Source organism: Patagioenas fasciata, chromosome 12, assembly GCF_037038585.1.
Source record: "Patagioenas fasciata isolate bPatFas1 chromosome 12, bPatFas1.hap1, whole genome shotgun sequence".
Taxonomy (NCBI): Eukaryota; Metazoa; Chordata; class Aves; order Columbiformes; family Columbidae; genus Patagioenas; species Patagioenas fasciata.
The window spans coordinates 7,471,322-7,493,529 of NC_092531.1; the positions used below are offsets into that span (position 1 = coordinate 7,471,322).

Below are 22,208 nucleotides of genomic sequence, written 5' to 3' on the forward strand. Positions count from 1 at the left end.
GAACTGCAGACAGTTCTAAGGGACCACTTATTTAGAGTATAACATTTAGAAATGCATGTGATTAGCTGCAAACCAGCACTGCCCTGAGCTACAAAGCCACAACGTATTACCATATACACATATATGGCTGGGATGAGAAAGTATTCAACAAGACTTATTAGTGATAAGCAAACATCAGAATTTTAACAGTGAAGGAAACTGATTCTACCAACACAATATATGGTAGCAGCGTTTCACAGTAAGGAGGAAGCGACAGTTGTAAGGACAATACAAACTCTGAATGACCTACCAGCAGATCACGAGTGCAGCAAGCACCTATTCAAACATCAGACAGCTGAATCAACTATGTGCTACATGGCCAAATGGACCTGTTTTTCTAGCCAGTAGTGTCGTGGGTGTTTTTTCTTTTCCCCAAGGTACAGTGGCATTGGATTCTTGTTACATTCCAAAATATTCTCCACAAGTAAGAACGTAAAGAAGAAAAAACACCAAATCTGCAAAATACAGTATTTCAGTTTATTAAAAGTGCGGTTTTAACATGCTTTTTTTTTTTTTAATCCAAAACCAACAATCCACAAGGACCCTTGGAGATTAAGAATTTCCACAGTTCTGAAATTCCTTACACATCCTCAACTCTGAATAAGCATCATTGTCTTTAGCAGTTACACACATAACCAAGCACGTTTCTCATCTATGATCTGGTGCTACTGAAATGCAAGAGCTACCAGCTATTCTCAGTCAGACCAGATCAACACTTGTCAAGTGACTTACACGAAATAGCACTCCATTTGCAGCCAAGCAAGCTGCCTGTCTATGCAAACCTGATTAAATATAAAATACCAAATTATCCATAATACCATTACACACAAGTGAATTGACACCACGGGTGGATTTGGGTCCATATATTTTAATCTTGTGATTCTGTAAACTTAATGGTATTCTTCCAGTGAAAAGATTGACATCTCATTTCTTCCTTTTTTCACTGGCTTTTATATTCCTGGGTACCTGGCCCCACTGTATCCTAGATGATGCACATATCAGCTAATCTCTATCTTTAGAATCAAAGTAATAATAAAAAGCAGAAGGGCTAAATGGAAAGTACCAACTAGGTAAGACTTACTTGTGGTTACAAAGTAGGCCAGAGGTCAAGATCCTGAGGTTCACAGACATATTCCTTTGGGCCTGGCTTTCGACACTGCCACCTCTGCTTTTCTCTTGCGTATTAGAAAACACTTGGGTTTTACTCTGATGTAGAGAAATTCTGCAGGAAAACTGGTATGACTAAAACAGTTGATTGCTTTAAAAGAGATTGCAGTTCTTGCTCTACAAGAAAGACTCAGTTTACCAAGTGAATGGCACCCACTGAGTACCCGGCCAGAAAATAAACTTCAGTTTTTATTTCCATACTCTGAAGGATATTTTTATCAGCAAATAAAAGTTAAAGTAAAAGGTACAGATTTTTAAAAAGAGGATTCAACTACTGATTGTTGAGGGTTCCACTATACTAGCTAGCTCTTCTCAAGCATGCTGCAGTGGTAACCATATTTCACTGCATAATTATCTTGCTATATAACTAGGTAAAATTTAATGACAGTATAATGCACAAACTTTTTCACTCCTATCTCTATGTATCAAATATCAGATACTTTTCCAGTTTGCTCTTTTTCACCTCTTCTGCCTGTTTGTATTTAAAGATTAGTTTTGTTTGCCAGTTGGGTGTTAAGCAATATCTACTGCAACAAATCAATACTTTTCTATGTGCACAGCAAGAGTTGACCTTACTGCTATCAGTACTGGTCTTTCATCATACTTTACTGTATTTCAATGTCTCTAAACTGTTTGTCAAAGCAAGTAATTTTCAGCTATTAGCAACATGCAGCACATACTTGCAATCAATTGCAAACAAAGTTTATTAAGGAGAATAATATATATACAATAGTCTTGCCATTACAGTGTCCGTTACACTAGAGAACATCATTGAGTAGCCACTCTTCACCTGCTGTAAAAGTTTAATGTATGGAGCAGAAAATATACTGTCAACTTTGTACACCAGATGTAATATTTTATAGCAAGATGGTTGTCAGCTGCAACAGCTTAACACCACCTAAGGCTGGAATTGGCCCCCAGCTGCAGGGACATTTCCACAGCAGCAGCTCAAGGAGTGGGACAAATCCCACTGGCTCCCCTGTGCACCTCCTGTGCAGTCGCTGCTCTGAACCCACTGCTGCTACACCAGGGGACTGGGCTCTGGTTTACTAGTACAGGTGTCAGTTCAATAACCTCCAACAGACAGGTCATACTACCTTAAATTGCCTCTGTAAATTATGCAGTGAGAATTTGACTGTGGTTTAAGTATGGAAGCTCTTATTCCTCAAAGGAAGATCAAGCTACTATGAACAGAGATCACTTTACCTGTTAACGAGAGGATCCACACGGAGTTTCAACAACAAAGTTGTGTATCTGCTGCCTTCACTGCTCAGGTTGATTTGCTACAACTTTTAACTGGGGAAAAAGAACCTGCAAGATTTCATGCCCTCCACACCCAGTATTCCAACATTTCTCTCCCCCACCAATGTTTCCTCACAGATGAGCTCTTAAGATTCACTCTGTCAACAAAAAGAATAGTTATGATCTAGAAGGGCTGCTTGTACATTTATTCTGTTGCTACTTTCCATGAGTCATTAGGGCCCCCTTCTGCGCAATGATCACTACTTGCAACAATTACAACGGGAAAAGTTCTGTCCCTCCACTGATGCTGCAGAAATCCCCACAAGTCTTCGGGGCTTGTTTTATTTACTTGAGAGTTATTCACAATTCTGTTTGCTCACAGGTAAAAGAGGAATAATTATGTTCACCTACAGTAGGTGCTGTGGACATAAAATAATTTCAATGCTTGTGAGTTCTTTGAACAGAGATGCTACAGAGCTACAAAATGTGACCATTGTAATATGCTACACAAACTGTCAGAACTTGCCTCCTCTTTAACAGTTATTGCAAACTATAAATAAAAAACGAACTGTAAATACACAGTTAGAAAACAGAAATCCTAAAACAAGTGAAAATGCCAGTTTGATGCTACCGCAGTGGATGAAAAAGTTGCTTTTCCAACACGTGAGCAAGAGGAGGATGCTCAGACGTCACTAAATTTGTCTGGAAGCACTAACCTATAGGGGAATGCTTCATGGGACTGAGCCCCGTCTTATGAATGAGTAAAGGGAACCTGAGAAAGATGCAAAACTCAGGGCCCTCAAGCCGATGAAAGATGTTGATTATCTGACTAAATTGTATTTGTTATGATGGGACGAACTTTCTGTAGAGACTTTTTGACGCTAAAGAAAACAAACAGAAAGGAAAATCTTGTGCCAAATTTCTTCGTTTTATCATCTTATCTATCTTAATTAAATACACTGTCTTAGAGGATGCAGATTTCCATCTGCATTTCATTAAGCCTAATTTATCCATAAATAAATCAAGTAAAAACGACTTTTTCTTTTTTTAAAAAAGATGCTCTGCACAAGACAATGTTTTGCCTTAGGGACAAAATAAAGTTTCCTAAGCAGACTGAATTTAATATAATGAATTTCCTTGCATGGAGTCTCAGTACAGTGATCACTAGGGGAAAGAAACTACTGCTATCTATATAGGCACCTTTTTTTAAGCAGAATAACTACTGATGGCTTTATTACTGTGTTGTTCAGCCCTTTTCAAACCAAACAAGCCACTATTAATGGCTTATTATTGTAGTATTATTATGGTAGCACCCATAAGAGACAGATCAGAAACCTGTTGCAATAGCTGTTGAAAATATACGTAAAAATATACAGTCAGATACAGTCAGAAAACACAAGTGTATTCACATTGCTTTCTAATCAGTGTAGTACAGCACATAACCAGCTTAACATTTATGGAGTCCTTTAGTAAGCATCACAACACAAGAAACAGGAAATATAAAGAAATAAGTATAACAAATGTATATACCTCATGGGAAACAGTACAGTAAAAACATGGAAAATTTAGCTATAATACTATGTCCTAGAGACATCATAGGTAAATCTGAGATGGAAGCAAGCCTCAGTTTACAAAAGGGGAGAAAAAAACCACAGAGAATAGGACACGGAAGCTGTGGGAAGTAAACACAGCACAATAAAAGAGCCAACAGGTGCAAAGTACCATCAAGATTTGAACAACAAAAAAGTTACTTTACAGAAACATTACAGATATCTACAGGGTCAATTTACATTTTGAAGACTAAAATAAAAAAAAAGCAGTATCTACCAGAACTATCAAGACAACTCTGCCAACTATTCTTAAATCAAACCACTATCAAAAATAAAACATACACGGATGAGGCTGTTTCAACAGGGGAAAAATGTGAGTTCCTCTGGTGCCATGTGATGAAAAAAAAGAAGATTGAGTGACCCCCTGAAAACAGGGGCTACTAATGCTGTATGTTGTCAAACATCAATTCTGAGGCTGTCTACTCATGCTTTCAAGACAAGAGCAAACCAAAGACACAATCTTAGCCCTTAGTTTTCAAGCACATAGAGGACAGAGGTAAGTAAATGGAAAGCCTGCAAGTAATCTGATAACTATCACCAAAAACCGTAACAAAATTACACTGAGGTAGAACCCAAATATTTATGTTGCCAAAGAAGTGTAAAAAACGAAAGGTAGTTTTCCTCTTATTTTAAATTGTCTTTTGAGTTTAAGCTTTAAGGATGTATTAGACTCATATTTAAATCACTCTTTGAAGCCACTGAGTTTTGAAATTCAGTCTTGATTTTGTATCAAAGCTAAGAATATAATTTATTCCTAAGATTACTTGTCCAAACTGACAACAAAACAGTTGACATAAACTGACTGAACACAGTCTCAAGCAATAGCAACACTGTTATTCAGCCATATCATAAGAAAGAGTCTCTGCATCACTATTTGTCTAAGCAGCTCACCCAGGAGGTGGAAGTATTGTCAGCACTTCACACGGAGGAAAATCTTTTCGAAGTCAGAGCTCAAACTGTCTTAGTTCCAGCTTGGTGCTTTACTCTCAACAACATCCCGAGCTACCTTACCGCCTTAAGCATAGAGAGTAAGCATTTCCTAACCGCTTTTGGCGGGACATGGAGACACCCGCCCCGACCCCTGTTCACCGCGGCAGCCGCAGAGCCGCCCCCCGCCCAGGTAGGGACACGACATCATCAGCAACTTTCCAAAATAAAGACACAAGTACCTTAAAAAATAAAGGCAAAACTACATTTTGAACTGCTCCTGCTTCAACACCTTCGCTTTTTAACACCTTAAAGTGGATGGCGTCTTAGTCGCTGCAACAAATACCTCACACTTTTAATGACAACTCATTTTTTTTCCTCCTGTGAACGGCCCGATTCTAGAAGTTGAGATTTTATAAAAGCATCAAACGTATCAAGACTGGGAAACTGCTTTTGTGCGTCGCTACGTGGCTGCCACAGCGGTACCTCCTCAGCCCCAGAGCCGGGGCTCCCCGCCCCGCTCCGTCCTCCGGCCGCACCGGCCCAGCCCGGCCGGCCCCTCACGCACCGCGAGAGCGACGGTTCTGCGGCAGCACCGGCCGGGCCGCTGACCCGCAGCTGCCGGGCGCTCCCCTCGGCGAACCGCCGGGCCGGGAGCGAAGGAGAGGGAGGAATGTTTCCCCCCCCGGGGCGCAAAGGGACGGGGACAGCCCCGCTACCGAGAGCAAGATGTAGGAGGCTCAGCGCGGGGTAACGGCTGAGTGGCTGAGGTACCGAGACACCGCCGTTCCCGCCTCCCCTCAGCGCTGCCGCATTCTCCCCGGGGGCGGGGCTTTATGGCCGCGGGGGCGGGGCGTGCTGCTCTCCGCGCGCCGGTTCCGGTCTCGCGGCGGGCGCGAGCGTTGCGGGGCCTCAGCGAGCCGCGCTGCCCGGGAGCATCATGGCTGCGGCCGCGTGGATGCCTACGGTCAGCCGGGAGGGACACGCCGCGAACCCTGCGCCGCGCGGGGCGGGGGGGCGGCCGGGGCGCGCGTGTGACCTTGTCCGGGGCGGTGGCGCCCGGGCGGTGGCCCCGCAGGCGCTGTCTCCGCAGGGGCCCGCCCGCAAGGTCGCGGTGCCGCCGGGCCCTGGCAGCGCTCCCCGTGGCCGCGGGGCTGGCGGCCGAATGGCGGCCCCGCCGTTAGTGTAACGGGCGCGGGTGGCCGGGCCGCGGGTCCCGCCGCGCCATCCCGCTGTGCGCCGCGCCGGCCTGACGGGGAGGTCGCGCCGCAAAGGTCACGGCAGCGGCCCGGGCCCGGCCCTCGGGTGCTGCTGGGAGCTCCCCCGGCCGCCTGCTGCAAGTGACGGCTCGAAACGTCATCGCTGACAAGGGCGAGCGGTGCCGGACACTGCGGCCCCTCCGGGGCAGCCGCGGGTACCGGGTGTGCCGCTGCTGTCCGGCCGGGTACGTGTCCTCGGGTTTACCGGCGCTGAGCTGGTTCCGCGGTTCCTGCGGCTGTCACGGATGCTGCCGCTTTTTGCCATGAGCGGTTGAAATTCGTATTGCACATTTAAAGAGCAGCCTGCGGAAGTCAGCGAGCAAGCCCCGCTTCACACACCTGAGAAAATGCGGAAGAACTGCCAAGGGCGAATCACCACACATGGCTTTAGGGTCGGAATGCATCGGTTTTGATTTGGCTGATTCTCTTCTAGTGTTACAGGTGTTGAGCTTAAGTATCAATAAGTATAACGTGCCAGGCCCATGATCCCCGGCAAGAGAGATGGTTCCCATTTGAGGCTGCCCTGGCTCGGTGTGCGGAGCTGGGGGCACCGAGCACTCAGCCGCACTTTGTCCCACTTCTAACTCTTCTAACTTCTCCCACAGCATTGATTATAATGAACATAAGAATTGTGTTGTTTCTAGTAGTCCCTTTTGCCATACGGCGATGTTTAAGCATACATGTCAGTAAGGATAGGAGATAACAGATACAAGTTGGCCAGGAGAGGAACACTTGCTGTCAAATATATTCCTATGCAGCCTGATGGCTGCAGACAGACTGCATAGGTGAGCATGGTAGCAGTAAAGCAGTCTGTTTACACTTAGAAGTCTTCTGATTTTCAAGTCAGGCATGAAAAATCCTGGAGAGGAAGGTTAAGACTGGCAGGCTGTGATTTTTCTGCAGTTATCGATACTGATCCGATTGGGGATTTGTCTGTGGCGCTCAGCTAAGCGAGAGCTCATGCCAAGACATCATCCCAGTTTTGAAGCCTAATGCCAGTTTGGAACATTCAGATATTGGAAAGTGTAATTCTTTGACTATGCTGCGTAGACTTGTTGCTATGGTGAATTTTTTCTTTAACTTGCGTTTCAATTATGATTTTTAAAAACTGTCAGGCACGCAGAAGGCAACAGGACAAAACCTACAGATGTAAAAGGTGGAAGAATAAAATTCACTGCGGTCTGAGTGGAAGAAGCAACACTAATGCAAAGTAGTTTTGGAAACATTACCTCAAACGTGTAAAGATACTGCCCACCCAACTGTTAGCGAAGGTGTTTGATTTTTCACGTTGCTTTCCACAGATCTCAATCCTTAGTTTATTGGAGGCAGCGCAATCTTATGTCAGATGTGCAGAGTGTAGGGGCTGTGGTTATAGTGCAGGACGTGTCCCTCGTGGCGCGCTGTCCCGGCGTTACCTTGTGCTAAGAATACCCCGCGGGCTGTGGGTGCGCGGAACGGCAGAGGGCAGCTTGGCACGGCGTTCCGTGCTCCTGTTTCACTTGGGTTTTTATGCTAGCTCCAGACAGCAAATTAAAAGCAATATGATTTTCGAATGCAGATTGGCTGCGGTATTGTTAACTTTTAAAAATCCCATTTGTGTAGTAAAATAGCGCCTTTTTCTTTTCTATTCTTGCAGGTTTCTCGATTGCTAGGTGCTTTCAAAAACCAAAAACAGGTGACCAGAAGTTTTAGTAGTGCTGTGAGTATAATAGTACCATTTTTTCTTTTAAGAAGTTTCTCAAGAAAGGGGTTCAGAAATTTACTTCTATAAGATTGCTGTTGTTATTTTTACATTCTCAAAAAATAAAGGCTAAATAAATGAACATATATGCTCTTAATGCCATGCTGTATTTCTGCTGGTTAATTACTGTCTTGGGCAATTGCAAATTAAAGTGTAAGTCATAAAAAAAAAGGCTTTAGCAAAAGATAGAAGTGGCATGAAAACTTTTCCCAAAATACGGACACAAGCCAGTCGTCTGAAACTCATCTGGAAATGGGCAAGTATTGGGCAAAGTGCAAAGATTGTTGAGAAGCTTCTCATTTTCTTTATTTTGCAGGCTTTCCCCCAAGCACTAGATTTACTTTACTGCTGCTTTTAGCACACCTTGCATCTGAAGTTCTGCCTTTTCAAGGCCATCTTTAAAGTATTTTAGACACCGACTGTGTATTTCCTTGTAGATATTTTACCTTCTTTATGTGTCTGTGTTTGAAGTGTCCACAGGACACTATTTTCCAGCAAAGGCGGCCTTGAAAACTGCGCAGGCAGAAGCAGAGCTCAGCACCACCGCATGCACCCTTAGGCGCGACTTAATGCTGAAGAGGAACTGTGGCTTTTAATTACAAGTTTTGTAGAACAGCTAGAAAAGAAACTGAAGGGTTGCTCATATCCTATAGAGTGTAAAATTGTTTAGAAGCTGAGGCACCTCTGGTTCTGTCACAGAATCACAGAATCGACTGGGTTGGAAAAGCCCTCAGAGATCATCAAGTTGAACCCTTGGTCCAACTCCAGTCCATTGGCCCAGTCGTGGCACTAAGTGCCATGGCCAATCTCAGTTTACAAACCTCCAGGGCCGTTGAGTCCAGCACCTCCCTGGGCAGCCATTCCAATGCTGACCACTCTCTCTGCACAGAATTGCTTTCTCATCTCCAGCCTCAGTTTCCCCTGGCAGAGTTGAAGCCCATGCCCCCTTGTCCTATTGCTGACTGCCTGGGAGAAGAGCCCAATCCCTACCTGGCTAGAACTGCCCTTCAGGTCGTTCTGGAGAGTGCTGAGCTCACCTCTAAGCCTCCTCTGCTCCAGACTGAACAAGCCCAGCTCCCTCAGCCTCTCCCCATAGGGCTTGTGTTCAACACTGTCGATACCATGTCAGTGTTCAGAACTCAGGAGTCCTGCTGCGCTGTGAAACACCAGCACCACGCAGCAAAAAACTCATCTCGTGTTCTTGTACCTGAAGCGCCGCTTCTTTTGCTGTGCGTAGTGAATTTCTTTGGCTCAAATTAGTTAAAAAATATCGGTCAGTAGATGTTGCAGTTCTGAATATTCTGTGTGGAGAAGGATGGAAATGTATCTTGTGAGTTGATTCTAACTGGGGTTTTGCAAAACATGCTGTATCTGAGCTGCCTTTTTTGTAGGTAACAATGAGCCCATACAAAACTCTTGGGAATTTTTAAATACAGCAAAGAGAGCTGGGGAATGTATGATTAGAATAGCGATCATTACTTATTTTTTTAATCAAAGCAGAGAACATTCTTCCCCTGTTATTCAGTGAGCCTGAGCTGTGCAATTTATTTGATCTGTCTGATGATGATAAAAGGAAGACTGAAAACATTATAGGAGGAACATTACTTGGTATTGTTAAAAATGGGTCTGAGATTTTTAGGAAGCCACTTGAGAAGTTTAGGTGTGCGTGAGTTGGGTTTTTTAAGGTGAATTTAGCCTTTTGTAAATTTAGTCTTTTCCAGCATGTGTCAGTATGTTGATAATATTGGAGACATACGGGTAGCAGGGCCATAACTAGGCAATAGTATCTCCTCTCCAAATTTCAAGCAGAAGGCATGCTGAGATCCTTCATTTCACGGAGCACTGAGCAGGAACCCGCCTTTCAGGTGAAACCTTGGTGTTTGGAAACAGGAATAGAGAGCACGCAGATTTTAAACAATTCTCTCAAAATGTTTGCACGCTCCCTTTGAAAGCAAGCTAGGCGTTCCTGCTCCTCTCCAGTCCTGCTATTCTCCATAGTGAATATTTGCCAATTAAAGCTTTATTTTATTTTCCAATAGTTACTTGGTTCCTACAACACATGAAAATGCTTTCTACATAGAAAACAAGCATTCATTTGTTGTACTGCTGATATTTCTTCATCCAGGCACAAACAGTAACTTTAATCCCAGGAGATGGCATAGGACCTGAAATTTCTGCTGCTGTCATGAAGATCTTCGATGCTGCCAAAGTAAGTCAGATTTGTCTTGCCTTGTGAGTTTAGCTTCAACAGGTATTAACTAGGTGTATTGAAATGTTTTCTCTTTAACTTCCAAAAGACTGGGTCATGTTTCAGCCATTAAAACTTCCTGACAATAGAAAGAGTCTGAAGGTTCAGCTAATAAAAAATAGGACTGTCAAATGAAGGCAAGGCTTGGGACTGTTTGCTGGCAGAGGAACAGAGCATTGAGAGAAAATGCTGCCTTTAAGTTTTGGAAATATGAACTCAATATATCATGTGAAATCATCTTGTTGACATAACAATGCTGAGCAGCTGATAGAGGTTGTTCTTTCATTCATTGCGACTTCCAGTGCAGGTGAAAGTGTTTGCGAAAGGACGGGGTTATACTTAGAAATTAAACTGCTGCACAGCTAAATACATTCACTTAAGTGATAGGAAAACTACGTACATCCAAGGAGTGTTTTACTGCCTGTCTGAGGAACTTCACCAGAACTGTCGAGTTTCCTTGAAAGGAACTACAGCTTTTCAGGAGAGATTCCAGTTACTCTTCCACATAAGTAACAGCACTGAGACATATTCCCTTACTGTTACAACCATCTGACTTAGATTTGGAAAAAGTGAAGTTCTCTTATAATAGTTGGGGTTGTTTCTGGGGTGTCAAGTAGCAGGTGTGGAGGACTAAGACCTAGGTTTGTGTGTGAGTGCATGTTTGCAACACTGCATCAGACTTGGTTGTTTTAAAGGGAATTCTCTCGCATGTTGTACTCAGATTGGTTCTGGTTCTTCTGCAAGCCCTTGGATCTTTCCCTTTGTGGTCCTTCCCTATAAAATGAAGGGGAGGCAGCCTGGCTCCACTGAGGAGATTCCCATGGTGAATGCGAATCCAGAGAGCATTGTGGAATGTTTGCAGATTTTTCAGATAGATAAGAGATATATGTCTATGTTATATACTGTCTTCCAGGCAGTATAGATGATGGGTTCACAATTAATTCAGTTTTCAAGTCGTCTGTCTCTGCTGTACAAGGAACTCAACAGCTCTAAGAGTTTGAAAGAAATGGCATGTATATTGCAACTCTATGTATTTGATGTGTATTTCTTTGTATATGATGTCTAGGAAGGCATCACTGTATTCAAGCTTATGATATGCTGCTCATTCTATTTATTTTTTACTAACTTAATCCTTTTAAAAAGTTTATTTTTGAGCTCTAACATCTCGTGCTTACTCTGACTCACCAGAGAAAAATTGCTGAAGAAGTCCTGGACAAAATTGCTTGCGCACCTTTTTTGTGAAAGGGAAGTTAAAGCTTGAAAGAAAAGTAATGCTATTTAAGTTAATGTAGAGTAAATGTGTTTAGGCTCCTATTCAGTGGGAAGAGAGGAACGTTACAGCTATCAAAGGACCAGGAGGGAAGTGGATGATACCCCCAGATGCCAAAGAATCCATGGATAAAAACAAAATGGGATTAAAAGGTACTTGAGGGGTTAATACAAAGATATTAAATACTGTTGTTTTTATTGTGAGTCTGACATAAAGCCAAAGTCCTTTATCTGTAGCACAACAAAATGGCTAATTATAGGGGACAGCCTGTTCTGCAGTCTTGGAACAGTCCTTCATTTCAAAGCCATAACTTTCATAAATCTTCTAAGAAATATGTTAATTGCAGGTAATATTATATACCAGCCTTTGGACTCCATGCAGAACGCATTTCTAATGCAGTTGCTATTCAATAGTATGCGGTAAATGTATTCCTAACAACTAGCAACTTCTTAAGTTGTTTTCAGTGAAAACCTTTTGTAAAAACTGCTACTCCATGTAAAGGATGCGATTTGGCCTTTAAGCAGTTGATGAACATCACTGAGTAGTGCTCTTCATAGCACAGAGAATTTCCATGGCATTTCAGCATTTGGAGATCCTCTGTAAAAGTACTTTACCTAGAGTTTCAACTCTCAAATTCAAGGAGGGTTTTATATCTTTTCATTCATTCTGGTATATTTGTTTTGTCTTGGTTTTTCTTCAGGGCCTTTAAAGACGCCAATTGCTGCCGGGCACCCATCAATGAACCTGCTGTTGCGTAAAACCTTTGACCTTTATGCAAACGTACGTCCCTGCGTCTCAATTGAGGGGTACAAAACCCCATATACAGATGTGAACATTGTCACCATTCGAGAGAATACAGAAGGCGAATACAGCGGAATTGAGCATGTGGTACGTTGCTGGAAGCTGTGTGTTCCTGAGAGGGGTTTCTGTGTTTCATGAACGGGAACTTTCCCCCTCTCGGTGGCCTAGTACTGAGAGGCTGGGTGGTTTGAGTTTGCTACCCATAAAAAAAGATACTTTATTGTGAAATGCGTTGTCAAGACTGCCTTATTGAGAATTCTGCTGCTTTGTTCCAAACATCCATACTAGTGGCCTGAAAAATGAGCTTACGCTTTTGCTATGGACACACCTGCTGTCTTTCAGATTGTGGACGGTGTTGTGCAAAGCATCAAGCTGATCACAGAAGCAGCCAGCAAGCGGATTGCAGAGTTTGCTTTTGAGTACGCCCGAAATAATCAGAGAAGCCACGTTACTGCTGTGCACAAGGCAAATATTATGTATGTTGACATTTATTTTTGAGAAGAGCAGCCAATGATAATATGCATTCAATTATAAATAGCTTTAAAAATCTTCCTCAAGTGTATACCTTCTGTTGACGCTAGTGGCAGTACGTAAAATGGGCAGTAAGTAAAGGCCTCCTAAGGAAAATGGACAACACTGCCCTACTATTGATGGGGCTGTAATAGTTACATACTGATGTCTTTATTAGCAAGTTTATAGTAATCCTGTGACTTTCCTTGCGAAGCTCTTACTTTAAAAATAGTCTTAAACTAGGAAAATGAGTTTTAAAACTGAGGATGAAGATGGCCAGTGTCTTTTACTGTTTCCAAGCCCCTCTATACTGAACTGAGTGGTGTGTGTACATATATGTATATATATATGTATATAAAATACCCATGTGGTATTTTGGACACCACCTTTACAAACCCAGTGCGCCTTTATGGATATGAGTCATTCTGAGAACTAATGTATGCCTGTTAAACTACTGATGCAAAAATATTTTAGGAGGAAATTTAGAAGGCATAAGTTCTCTGACTGTAACACTTAAAATATTATTTATATTTAACAGAAAGGATAATTAGTCACAAATTAAGTTTTTGCGCTCTGATATTCTTATTTAATCCTCTGTTGCATGCAGTTTGCTTTATCCTTCAGTATTGCTTTCTTTTAATAACTGCAGTATTCTCATGCTTATTTAATTGCAGGAGAATGTCTGATGGGCTTTTCTTGAGAAAATGCAGAGAGGCAGCAGAAAACTGTAAAGATATTAAATTTAATGAAATGTATCTGGATACTGTGTGTCTGAATGTGAGTATTCACATGTTTTAATTGTGGTTATCTTTTGGCTTAAATTCTGAACCTTAATGAAAGTATATTTCTTTGTAGATGGTTCAGGATCCATCACAATTCGATGTGCTTGTAATGCCAAACTTGTATGGTGACATCCTCAGGTATGGAGATTTTCATTTAAGCTGTCCCAACGTGTAAAATACTGTTACTTGCCAGACATGTATTCAGGGGATTTGCTGGCCAGAGGGGTGATGATTTTATGCATGCGGAGTTTAAAACTTTATAAATCAGACTCTAAATGGAATGAAAAGATAGTATTATTACATTTCAATTATTAATATATAGTTGGGACAACATGCTTCTCATTTAAGAAAACAATGTTTCTGCTTATGGAGGTTATGAATATTGTTCAGATGGCGCAGGAGAGAAATTTCTCCAACCGTGTGGAGAATTTAATGGCTTAAATTGTAATAAAGAACACTTCGTTAGATACTGGGGAAAAGCTTTCTAATCTTAAGCACTAAAATAGATTGTGTGCAATGACTGTGAGACCATGATATTTAGAGCACCTGGCCATACAGTTATGTAATTCTGCATGGTCACTGAAGAATGAAACATGTGGCCTCCTAATATCCTACAAGATTGTTTTACATATCGTATTTTTCCTCATCTTCAAATTAAATGAAATTAATTAATTAAAATCAAATTGAGTAACGTTAATACTAGAGGTACTTGATATCTTGAAGGCAAAATCCGTCAGCACACATTTTCCACTCTGTAAAATGTTTAGGTGAAGTGTAAATTCAATTAGATACTATGTGTAAAATTAAATGTCTTAATCTGAACTTTTAAGTGTACAACAAAACATTGTTTCTCCTTACACCTCTAAGAAGAGATTGAGAAAATAGCCTACATTAGAATTTGTTTATAAGTTCCACAGCGCTTTACATCTTAGAATGCACCTCCTGTTTTTGTACAGGTGATAAATGTAAAGGTAACTTACGTATGAGAAGAAATGCCTGTTGAGGTTCTCTTCAGCTTGTACTCTCTGATAAAGCTGGCTGTCACTTCCAACTAACACTTCTTGCTTTAAGAATTGGTAGAGGAGTCCATAGGGCCCATCATCAATATTTCAGCTCACCATACCTCCTTCACTATCACCGATTTAAAGTTCTCATAGGAATTCCGTAAAGAATACCATAGTTCTAAAGATTTTCACTGACCTTGTTGGTCAGTACGTTCAGCTTTGAGGGTACAGTATGATAACGGCACAGTTGGTTCGTCCTTCCCCATGTTACTTTTGGAGCAAACCAAATGCAAATTGCTTATATCTCATCATCTGGTAATGTCAGGCTTGGGACTCACGGGCTGCTCAGTATAGAGAGGGGGAAGGCTGGGCTGCTGTCACCTGGAACCTGTTCCTTAAGCTACATACAATTAACTTGAAAACTACTAGTAATTTGTCTACCTGAGCAACATTCTTCCATGATTTTTAGAAGGACTTTACTTACAAGAAGTAGTTCTGCTGCCTTTTCAGAGGCAATAAGACTTCTGGATAGTTACGGGGAACAGGACATTACCATTTTTGCTCGGTTTTGAGACTTCTACAGGTATTCTGTGCTCTGAATACCTTTTGTTGTGCCTATGCCTTAATTAGTTTTATTCTAGTATTTGGAATTTCCTTTTAATTTTATTCAATTCTCTCCCGCTAGTAGTTACACAAATTTTCACATGTTCCAATGGAGTACAAGCAGCTAACAGCATCTGTTCTTCCTCAATTTTATTCTCAGATTGTGTGGGTATATAAAATAAGTTATAGTTGCAATAAAATGAGAAATAGAAACACTTTAATACCTCGCAGAGATGCAACTGTATATGGAAAAACTTGTTGGTTTTTTCAGTGATTTGTGTGCTGGACTGATTGGGGGGCTTGGAGTAACACCCAGTGGAAATATTGGTGCTAATGGAGTTGCGATTTTTGAATCGGTAAGTCTTTGTATGCAAGGTAGAGTAGTAATAACTACTTTATCTCAACTTCAGAATATGAAACTTCGCCATGCCATACAACATGGCTGTCATTTAACTAAGTTCTCCATAAGACTATTTTTTACTGTGAAGATGCTGAAACTTTACCCAGAGAGAGTAGCTGATGTATTGCACATAGTCTTTTGCACATCTTTTTACTGACACTTTGTTTTCTCCCTTTTTCATAAGATAAATACCCTCTGTGAGACACAACTTGAGGGGCACAATTGGGAGATATTAGGTGACTTGGCTCCCCCTTTCTGATGCCTTTGAACAGAATTGTTCTGATCTATCTCCTTTCCACTATATCACAGTGAATTAAGTCCTATTTTAACATGCTTGTGCATGAGGACCGTGTTTCAGGTTGCTTGTATACGCTTGAATTGCCTCAGACGTTTCAATCAGCACATTGACATCATAACAAATAGGTTCACTTGTATTTCTAGGTTCATGGAACGGCACCAGACATTGCAGGAAAAGACATGGCAAATCCAACTGCCCTCCTTCTGAGCGCTGTAATGATGCTGCGCCACATGGGACTGCACAAACACGCCACAAAAATTGAGACAGCTTGCTTTGATACAATTAAAGATGGAAAGGTAATATGAGGGTGTGCAAATAAATGCAGTGAATTAAAATCATACTCTGTCACAGCAAAAATTAATATCAGAAGAGTGGATGACCTGCTGTGCTGGTCTGACGCATGGGCAGTGCCACTCTCCTTCTCTGACAGTCATTATATGATCTGTGGTGGTATTAAATCTGCCCAGCTCAGTAATGAGGACAGGCTGTAGCATTCCTTATGTCTCAGTAACACTCATCTTATATTTCCACAGCTTTGTTAACTCTAAAAGCGAGATCTGGATGTCTTTTTTCATGAAGGGGATTAGAGGTTTAAGTAGCCAGTGGTATTTCACTTGTGAAGTTTATAATGCCTATGAAGCATATATATTTAAATCTGGATCCTGAAGTGAAGGACACTCATTTGCCTTTCACAGGCTTAATCATCCAACTGTAGTACTTCTGCTCCCATTTGCTCAGGTCAATCATTTTCTTATTTCCTCCTGACTGCTTTCACTCATTTTTGGACTACAAAGTAACAGTTTTTATGTAGTATTTACATTTTCCCTGAGATTTTCCTTTGGCAATAAGTGTCTTGAGACTCCCATGGGATATTTGGGGGGGGAATGACAGGAACTTATGCTCCGAAACCTGACATGAATTTGTGCTCTCTTATTGTTTCACTCATCTGCTTTGACATCCTTTGACATAGCTGGAAAGCTCCCAAAGATTGCAGTTAAAGAGAATTAGCAAAAAGCCATGCTGGTTCAATTATCCTGGGCAGGAGCATAAGAAGCTGCTTTGTAATGAAAAGCAACAAGCGTGCTTAAACAAAAAGCTGTCATCATTTCATAAGTGGTCTGTTTGCAGCTATCTTACTGTGTGTAGGAGCCAGTTAAAAAAATCTAAACTTACAAGTGAATAAAGAGGTGCTCCTGTAAAGTTCCCATTTACTGCTCTGGAAATGAAATCCTCCATCTGCAGGTCAGTAATTCTACGGAAGATAACACAGTGCAAGTTTTGTGACATGGCTACTTGTTTACTAGTTACTTACAATGTTATGATTATGTGCTCACAATAGAGAGAACATTTTTAAATTGAAGAAGCATAATGCAGTTAAAATGACAAGATCCTAAAATAGTAACCTTTATTGCCGCTCCTGCTTGCTATTTCCCCCTCTGCCCCAGCCAATTAATCAAGGTCTGTGTGCGTGTCCTGTAAGGGGAAAACTAATGATTTTCAATTACCTCTGAGACTGCTTTAAGTTGGACAAGCGATGTTGCCCACCCTTGGTTTTTATCTTACTGTCTTCATGCTGCCAGACAGAAGTTGTACTTGATGAAAAAGTCTCTTTTAACTCTGCATTTTTCCATCTCTTAACTAAACTAAGCAAACTTAAGGAACTGTTAACATGCAGCATTAAGAGCCATGTGTGTTTCTTCTGTGTGGGTTTCCTTTAAACAAAACAAAACCCCAAAACCATACTGAATGACTCTCAGCCTTTGTGCTGAGCCTTCATATATGAGTTTTACTTCCAAAGGACAAACTTCTTAACAAAAACATAGGACTTGGCCATAGGACTGGGCCGAGCTTTGGCCAAACGCACTTTCTTCCTGTAGCTAAAATAAAATCATGTTGGGATCTGATAACATAATGCTTGATGTTCATACTCTGGTTTTCTCCACCTGTCCGCACAGTCCTTTCTGATGAAAGGATACAGAATATCTCAAACCTGGTGTTTTCCTTCTCACCCCTGTTTAGTATCCATACACAACATATAGGAACAGCATATAGAAGTGTTCAGAGACAGACTAGCCCCACCAAACATTTTAGTAATGCTATTTCTTTTCTTTCTTTCAGGTCTTGACGAAAGACTTGGGAGGTAGCGCCAAGTGTTCAGAATTCACAGAGGAGATCTGCCGCAGAGTCCGGGACACAGACTAAACTGCTCTCGTCCTCCTTGTCATAACTCCAAAGGACACACCATGCGGAGTACATTATGTATAACCTCATGTCCAAACGCATACGGTTTGTCTCTTAAGAGGGCAAACTTTTTAGTTAAGGCCCCTCCATTAATAAATTTAGTCCAAATGGCTACAAAAGACGCTTGTGCCTGCTTTCAGTGGACTTTACGAAGTGCTTTGTCTTATTTATTTCTGTCATCTGGTGAACGTTTTTATGTAAGTGAAGTCTCTTATTGCCACTGGAATTGTCTACTATTTCCATTTCAACTGGAGGTTTTTACTTTCCACAGTGAAACATTATGCAAATAAACCAGTAACAGAATTAGTGAACTGTAAAAGCACCTTAATGGTTAAAACCTACTTTATTGAACTTACTGAAATTTAAAAGATAGGTTTTCAGCCTAACAATAGCACAAGATGACCTTCATCAACAGAAACGGGTATAAAATAACTTAAAATAGCAATTTCATGTTAAAAGCAATCCAAAAGCCACTGTAGATACCCTGGTGAATCATGAAATGTAGCCTTGCCCTCCGAGGGCACAAAGAAAGGAATACAGAATTCTAGATATTTAATCTATTTGTGTATTTTTAAAAAGCCCACAACCGTTAACCAGCAAGGGCTGAACAATTGAAGTAAAAATTATTTTTCAAATCTGTCTACCAAAATAACTCTTACAAGTTTTCTTCTCTCAAACACACTTTGCAACAGAGTTCTAATGAGAGTAAATTATACAAAATTACTTCTGCCATAGATTGTGAGGGGAAAGTATTAACTTTGCAAATTTATACTAAATATCTCATTAATTCTGCTAGAATGCTTTTTGTGTTTATGCATAGGCTGTTCAGTGTGTCCTACTCTATTGACTGGTCGTTTTCTCCTAGAAACTCTGAATGTAAGGGACTGGTCCAAAGTAGATTAAGGCAAATTGAAGGTTTGGCTCTGGTGCCTATATTCCAGAAATGCATTTCATCCCTATTCAATGAGATTGGAGATTATTTTTTTCCTTGCTTACTAAGCTTAATGGGTGCAAAAGCAACTCTGTGCCCTCCCTTCATCACCTACAGGTCATCCTATGAGACATTCTGATGCATATGTCTTAAGGTATGCTGCCACCCGACGAGAAAATGTGTATTTTAAAACTCGTGACTATAGCACAAGATTGTCCCTACTGCCAGAACCAGGCTTCTTAAAGCTGAATTCTATTAATAGATATTACACCACTTAGTTACTTTCTCTTAAGAGTGGTTGTTTCAGAAGTAAAACCAATTTAGAGTAAGTTCTGGCGTCACTGCATGAGGTGAACATCCTGGGGTTTTTTGTAGTCTAACAGCCTGTTGGAGGAGGGACAGTGAGCTTTATTCCTCCTGCACGCTGCTTGTGGTGAACAGGGCAACATTTCTTTCTGTGTTTTACAAGCTGCTGCTTCTTTGTTTCCTTTAGATTAATGTTGTTAAAGAACTTCTGAATTACCATCAACGCACAAAATGGGGAAAAATAAACTTTTCCAAGTCCTATTGCTTGTTTTGTATTTATAATTCTAGGCTGCTATCTTGTCATATGTGTTCAGCTGATTGTTGGTACTTGCAACTAATTGTAAGTGTAGAAGATGCGTGAGACTGGTAATGGAGCTCTCCTGGAAACAGCACCCTACTCTGCATGAGGTTTTTGATCACGAACAGTGCCTGGAGCCTGCTTGTGTTTGCCATTGTAACACTGCCAGAGGTCGCTTACTAACAGCAAACTCTTTAGACAACTTTGTCAAGTACGTCCTTCACTTAATACGACCTTTTTCTATGGGGAAGAAGAAATGCAGCTCGCATTGGTCAGAATTAGTAAAATGTGAACATTGAAACATGCAGATACACGGTGACAAACATTGCTTCTAAGCTCCTGCTTAGAAAAAAAAAAAAGTGCATGAAACAATTTTAAAGAAGTTTTATAATAGCACTTTAATGTGAGAGCTCCTATATTTCACAGAACCATAGAATCATTTTAGTTGGAAAAGACCTTTAAGGTTATTGAGTCCAACCATTAACCCAACGCTGCCAAGTCCACCAGTAACCCATGTCCCTGAGAACTTCATCTCTGGATCTTTTAAACCCCTCCAGGGATGGTGACTCCAGCGCTGCCCTGGGCAGCCTGTTCCAGGGCCCAACAGCCCTTTCCAGGAAGAAATTTTTCCTAATATCCAATCTAAACCTCCCCTGGTGCAACTTTATTTGCTACCTTATGTCTTTCAGTCCTAGGGAGCTATTCCTCCAACTTCTTTATTATTCATTTTTATGATAAATAGCAATGCTTATTTCAACATGGATTTAAGAAATTACGAGTGGCTGTTTTCACAAAAGTCTTCATTCTAGCCCCTGTAAAAGTGGAAGAGGAGTGTCTAGGTTCTGAAATTTCCTGTTAGTGAACAAAAATAAACTCTGGGACAGGAAAAAAACAGCCCTTCTGATTTTTTTTTTTTTTTTTATAATTACCACTGGAGGCTATAACATTTTCACTAAGCAGTACTGCTAACTACTGATCTGCCAAATTATATCATGAGCTACAGGCAACATCCCGTAGAACGCAAAAAAAAGGGGAAGATCACTATAAAAAATGTTAGTGTTTCAGTCTGGAGGAACTAGTTATACCTGCTTTATACAACACAAGATTACGTTTTAACCTCAATCATTTGCGGCATAAGTAAAAACATTAGAGAGCGGACATACTGTGTAGATGCTTCTGTAAGAGGACAAAACCATCAGGTGAGAGGCCGGAACAACTAAACTGATGGCAGCTTTCTAGTGGTTCAGTTCAATGGACTACACAACCAAAACAAGCAGAAATCTTCATTAATGCTTTCAATTAGGAAATTCTTTAGCCCATACATTGATCTTCATGCTTGGCTGAAAGACTTTTTATTCTTCATAGAAGGAGTCTATTTCTTTTCGGTATTTCTCAAGCACGGCGAGCCGTTTTAACTTCATTGTCGGACCTTAAAAGAGGGAGTTAGTCACAACAGCAGAAACACGAACAAGAATTCCTACTTAGTTTGAGCTTTGGTTCCTAAGATTTTCTATGGAAGCACCTGTTTGGCAGAACATGTCCCACTAATTGTAGATACCTGCTGAAAGTGAGAAGCAATTGTAGCATGTAAGGTTGGCTCCACAGGAGCATGAGAACTTCAAGGGTACTGCAAATAAGAGGGTGATGACTCACTATTGCTACTATTTTCATTAAAAATAGTTTAAAGGTTTAAACATCTCAAAGTTAATTAAAAGAGCCTGGTAATGTGCTGGGGGCTCTGATGTCAGGTTTTCACTGTCTTGCTTCTCTGTTTTGTTTTAAAACAAACGAGAAATTTTCAGTATTATTACTAGAAGTTACTAATACTGTAATGCACAAGGAATTAACCAGAATTGATTGTTTAATTGACCAAAGCAATCTGAAATTTAAGTATAGAGCTGTACTTGTAAATGAGCATAGACTGATGCACATGTACACAGCAAAATCTCCAGTTTTTGTATTCTATAACACATGCTGGATAATGGTTTTGCCTTTCCCTCTAGTGGCTGTACCCAGAATTTGGCATACAAAACTGTATTTGAATATTCTTAGATCAGCAGCCTCTTTACTGTGCATATACCTCAATGTAAACCAGTAAATCTTACCTAGTTCTCCCCCAGAAATGGAAAAATCCCTTGGCAGGACTATCCATTTTTTAATACAGTGAACTCTATTAGTAGCGTTCCTGTTGACTCTGTCGATTCCCTCCTGAATGGCCTGGTAGATCGCCTGGTCTCTTGTAGCTACAATCTCAGATACTTTAGTGGCTTTGCTGCCAGTCTTCTGGCAGAAGTCTCTGGCTTGCTCAGTGAGAACATCAGTGGGATCAGACGTATCTGGGTCCAGCACGCTCTAAAATATCAAATTAAGTGAATCATTAAATGCTCATTCTTACAAGGCACTACATGTTTCTCTGATCAGGTCCTCCCCAACTAGTAAGAGTGAAGGAAGCTCAGCATCAACACTGAAACATTCTGTAAGCCTTAGAAAGCAGGAACAGTGTTTTTCTTTCCACTTGGCTACCAAATGCA

General features: G+C 41.1%; 4 protein-coding genes across 11 annotated transcripts in view; 2 read left to right on the forward strand and 2 right to left on the reverse strand.

The window, feature by feature from the left end:
* The window catches only part of CIB2 (calcium and integrin binding family member 2), a 47,874-nt gene extending 41,785 nt beyond the window's left edge, over positions 1-6,089 (reverse strand). For 3 of the 6 annotated variants that reach the window (XR_011740990.1, XM_065847903.2, XM_071813767.1), the window contains exons 1-2: positions 1,121-5,465; positions 290-494 (exon numbers count right to left, since the gene is read on the reverse strand). The gene's annotated coding sequence lies outside the window, so the exon portion shown is untranslated. The other 3 variants (XM_071813770.1, XM_065847904.2, XM_071813769.1) reach the window with 3 other exon arrangements.
* The window catches only part of LOC136106993 (enhancer of mRNA-decapping protein 3), a 361,619-nt gene that overhangs the window by 296,609 nt on the left and 42,802 nt on the right, over positions 1-22,208 (forward strand). The gene's annotated exons all lie outside the window — the stretch shown is intronic.
* IDH3A (isocitrate dehydrogenase (NAD(+)) 3 catalytic subunit alpha) lies at positions 5,820-19,640 on the forward strand. Its single transcript, XM_065847901.1, has 11 exons — positions 5,820-5,952; positions 7,881-7,943; positions 10,111-10,194; positions 11,541-11,655; positions 12,204-12,391; positions 12,647-12,780; positions 13,489-13,591; positions 13,670-13,734; positions 15,475-15,559; positions 16,045-16,197; positions 18,020-19,640. Exons 1-11 carry the CDS (start codon positions 5,926-5,928, stop codon positions 18,101-18,103), a joined length of 1,101 nt encoding a protein of 366 aa, XP_065703973.1. The 5' UTR covers positions 5,820-5,925; the 3' UTR covers positions 18,104-19,640.
* Positions 20,050-22,208, reverse strand: part of ACSBG1 (acyl-CoA synthetase bubblegum family member 1) — a 38,434-nt gene continuing 36,275 nt past the window's right edge. For all 3 annotated transcript variants that reach the window (XM_065847900.2, XM_065847899.2, XM_065847898.2), the window contains exons 13-14: positions 21,783-22,029; positions 20,050-21,106 (exon numbers count right to left, since the gene is read on the reverse strand). In XM_065847900.2, coding sequence (XP_065703972.1) covers positions 21,030-21,106; positions 21,783-22,029 — 324 coding nt within the window. In that variant the 3' untranslated portion in view covers positions 20,050-21,029. The remainder of the gene's footprint in view (positions 21,107-21,782; positions 22,030-22,208) is intronic.

Bases quoted from the DNA above. Each gene is read 5' to 3' on its own strand.
- IDH3A (XM_065847901.1), top strand. From the start codon at position 5,926: ATGGCTGCGGCCGCGTGGATGCCTACG. The intron at 11,656-12,203 runs GTACTTGAGGGG...GTTTTTCTTCAG, and splicing joins AAACAAAATGGGATTAAAAG to GGCCTTTAAAGACGCCAATT. The intron at 13,592-13,669 runs GTGAGTATTCAC...ATTTCTTTGTAG, and splicing joins TGGATACTGTGTGTCTGAAT to ATGGTTCAGGATCCATCACA.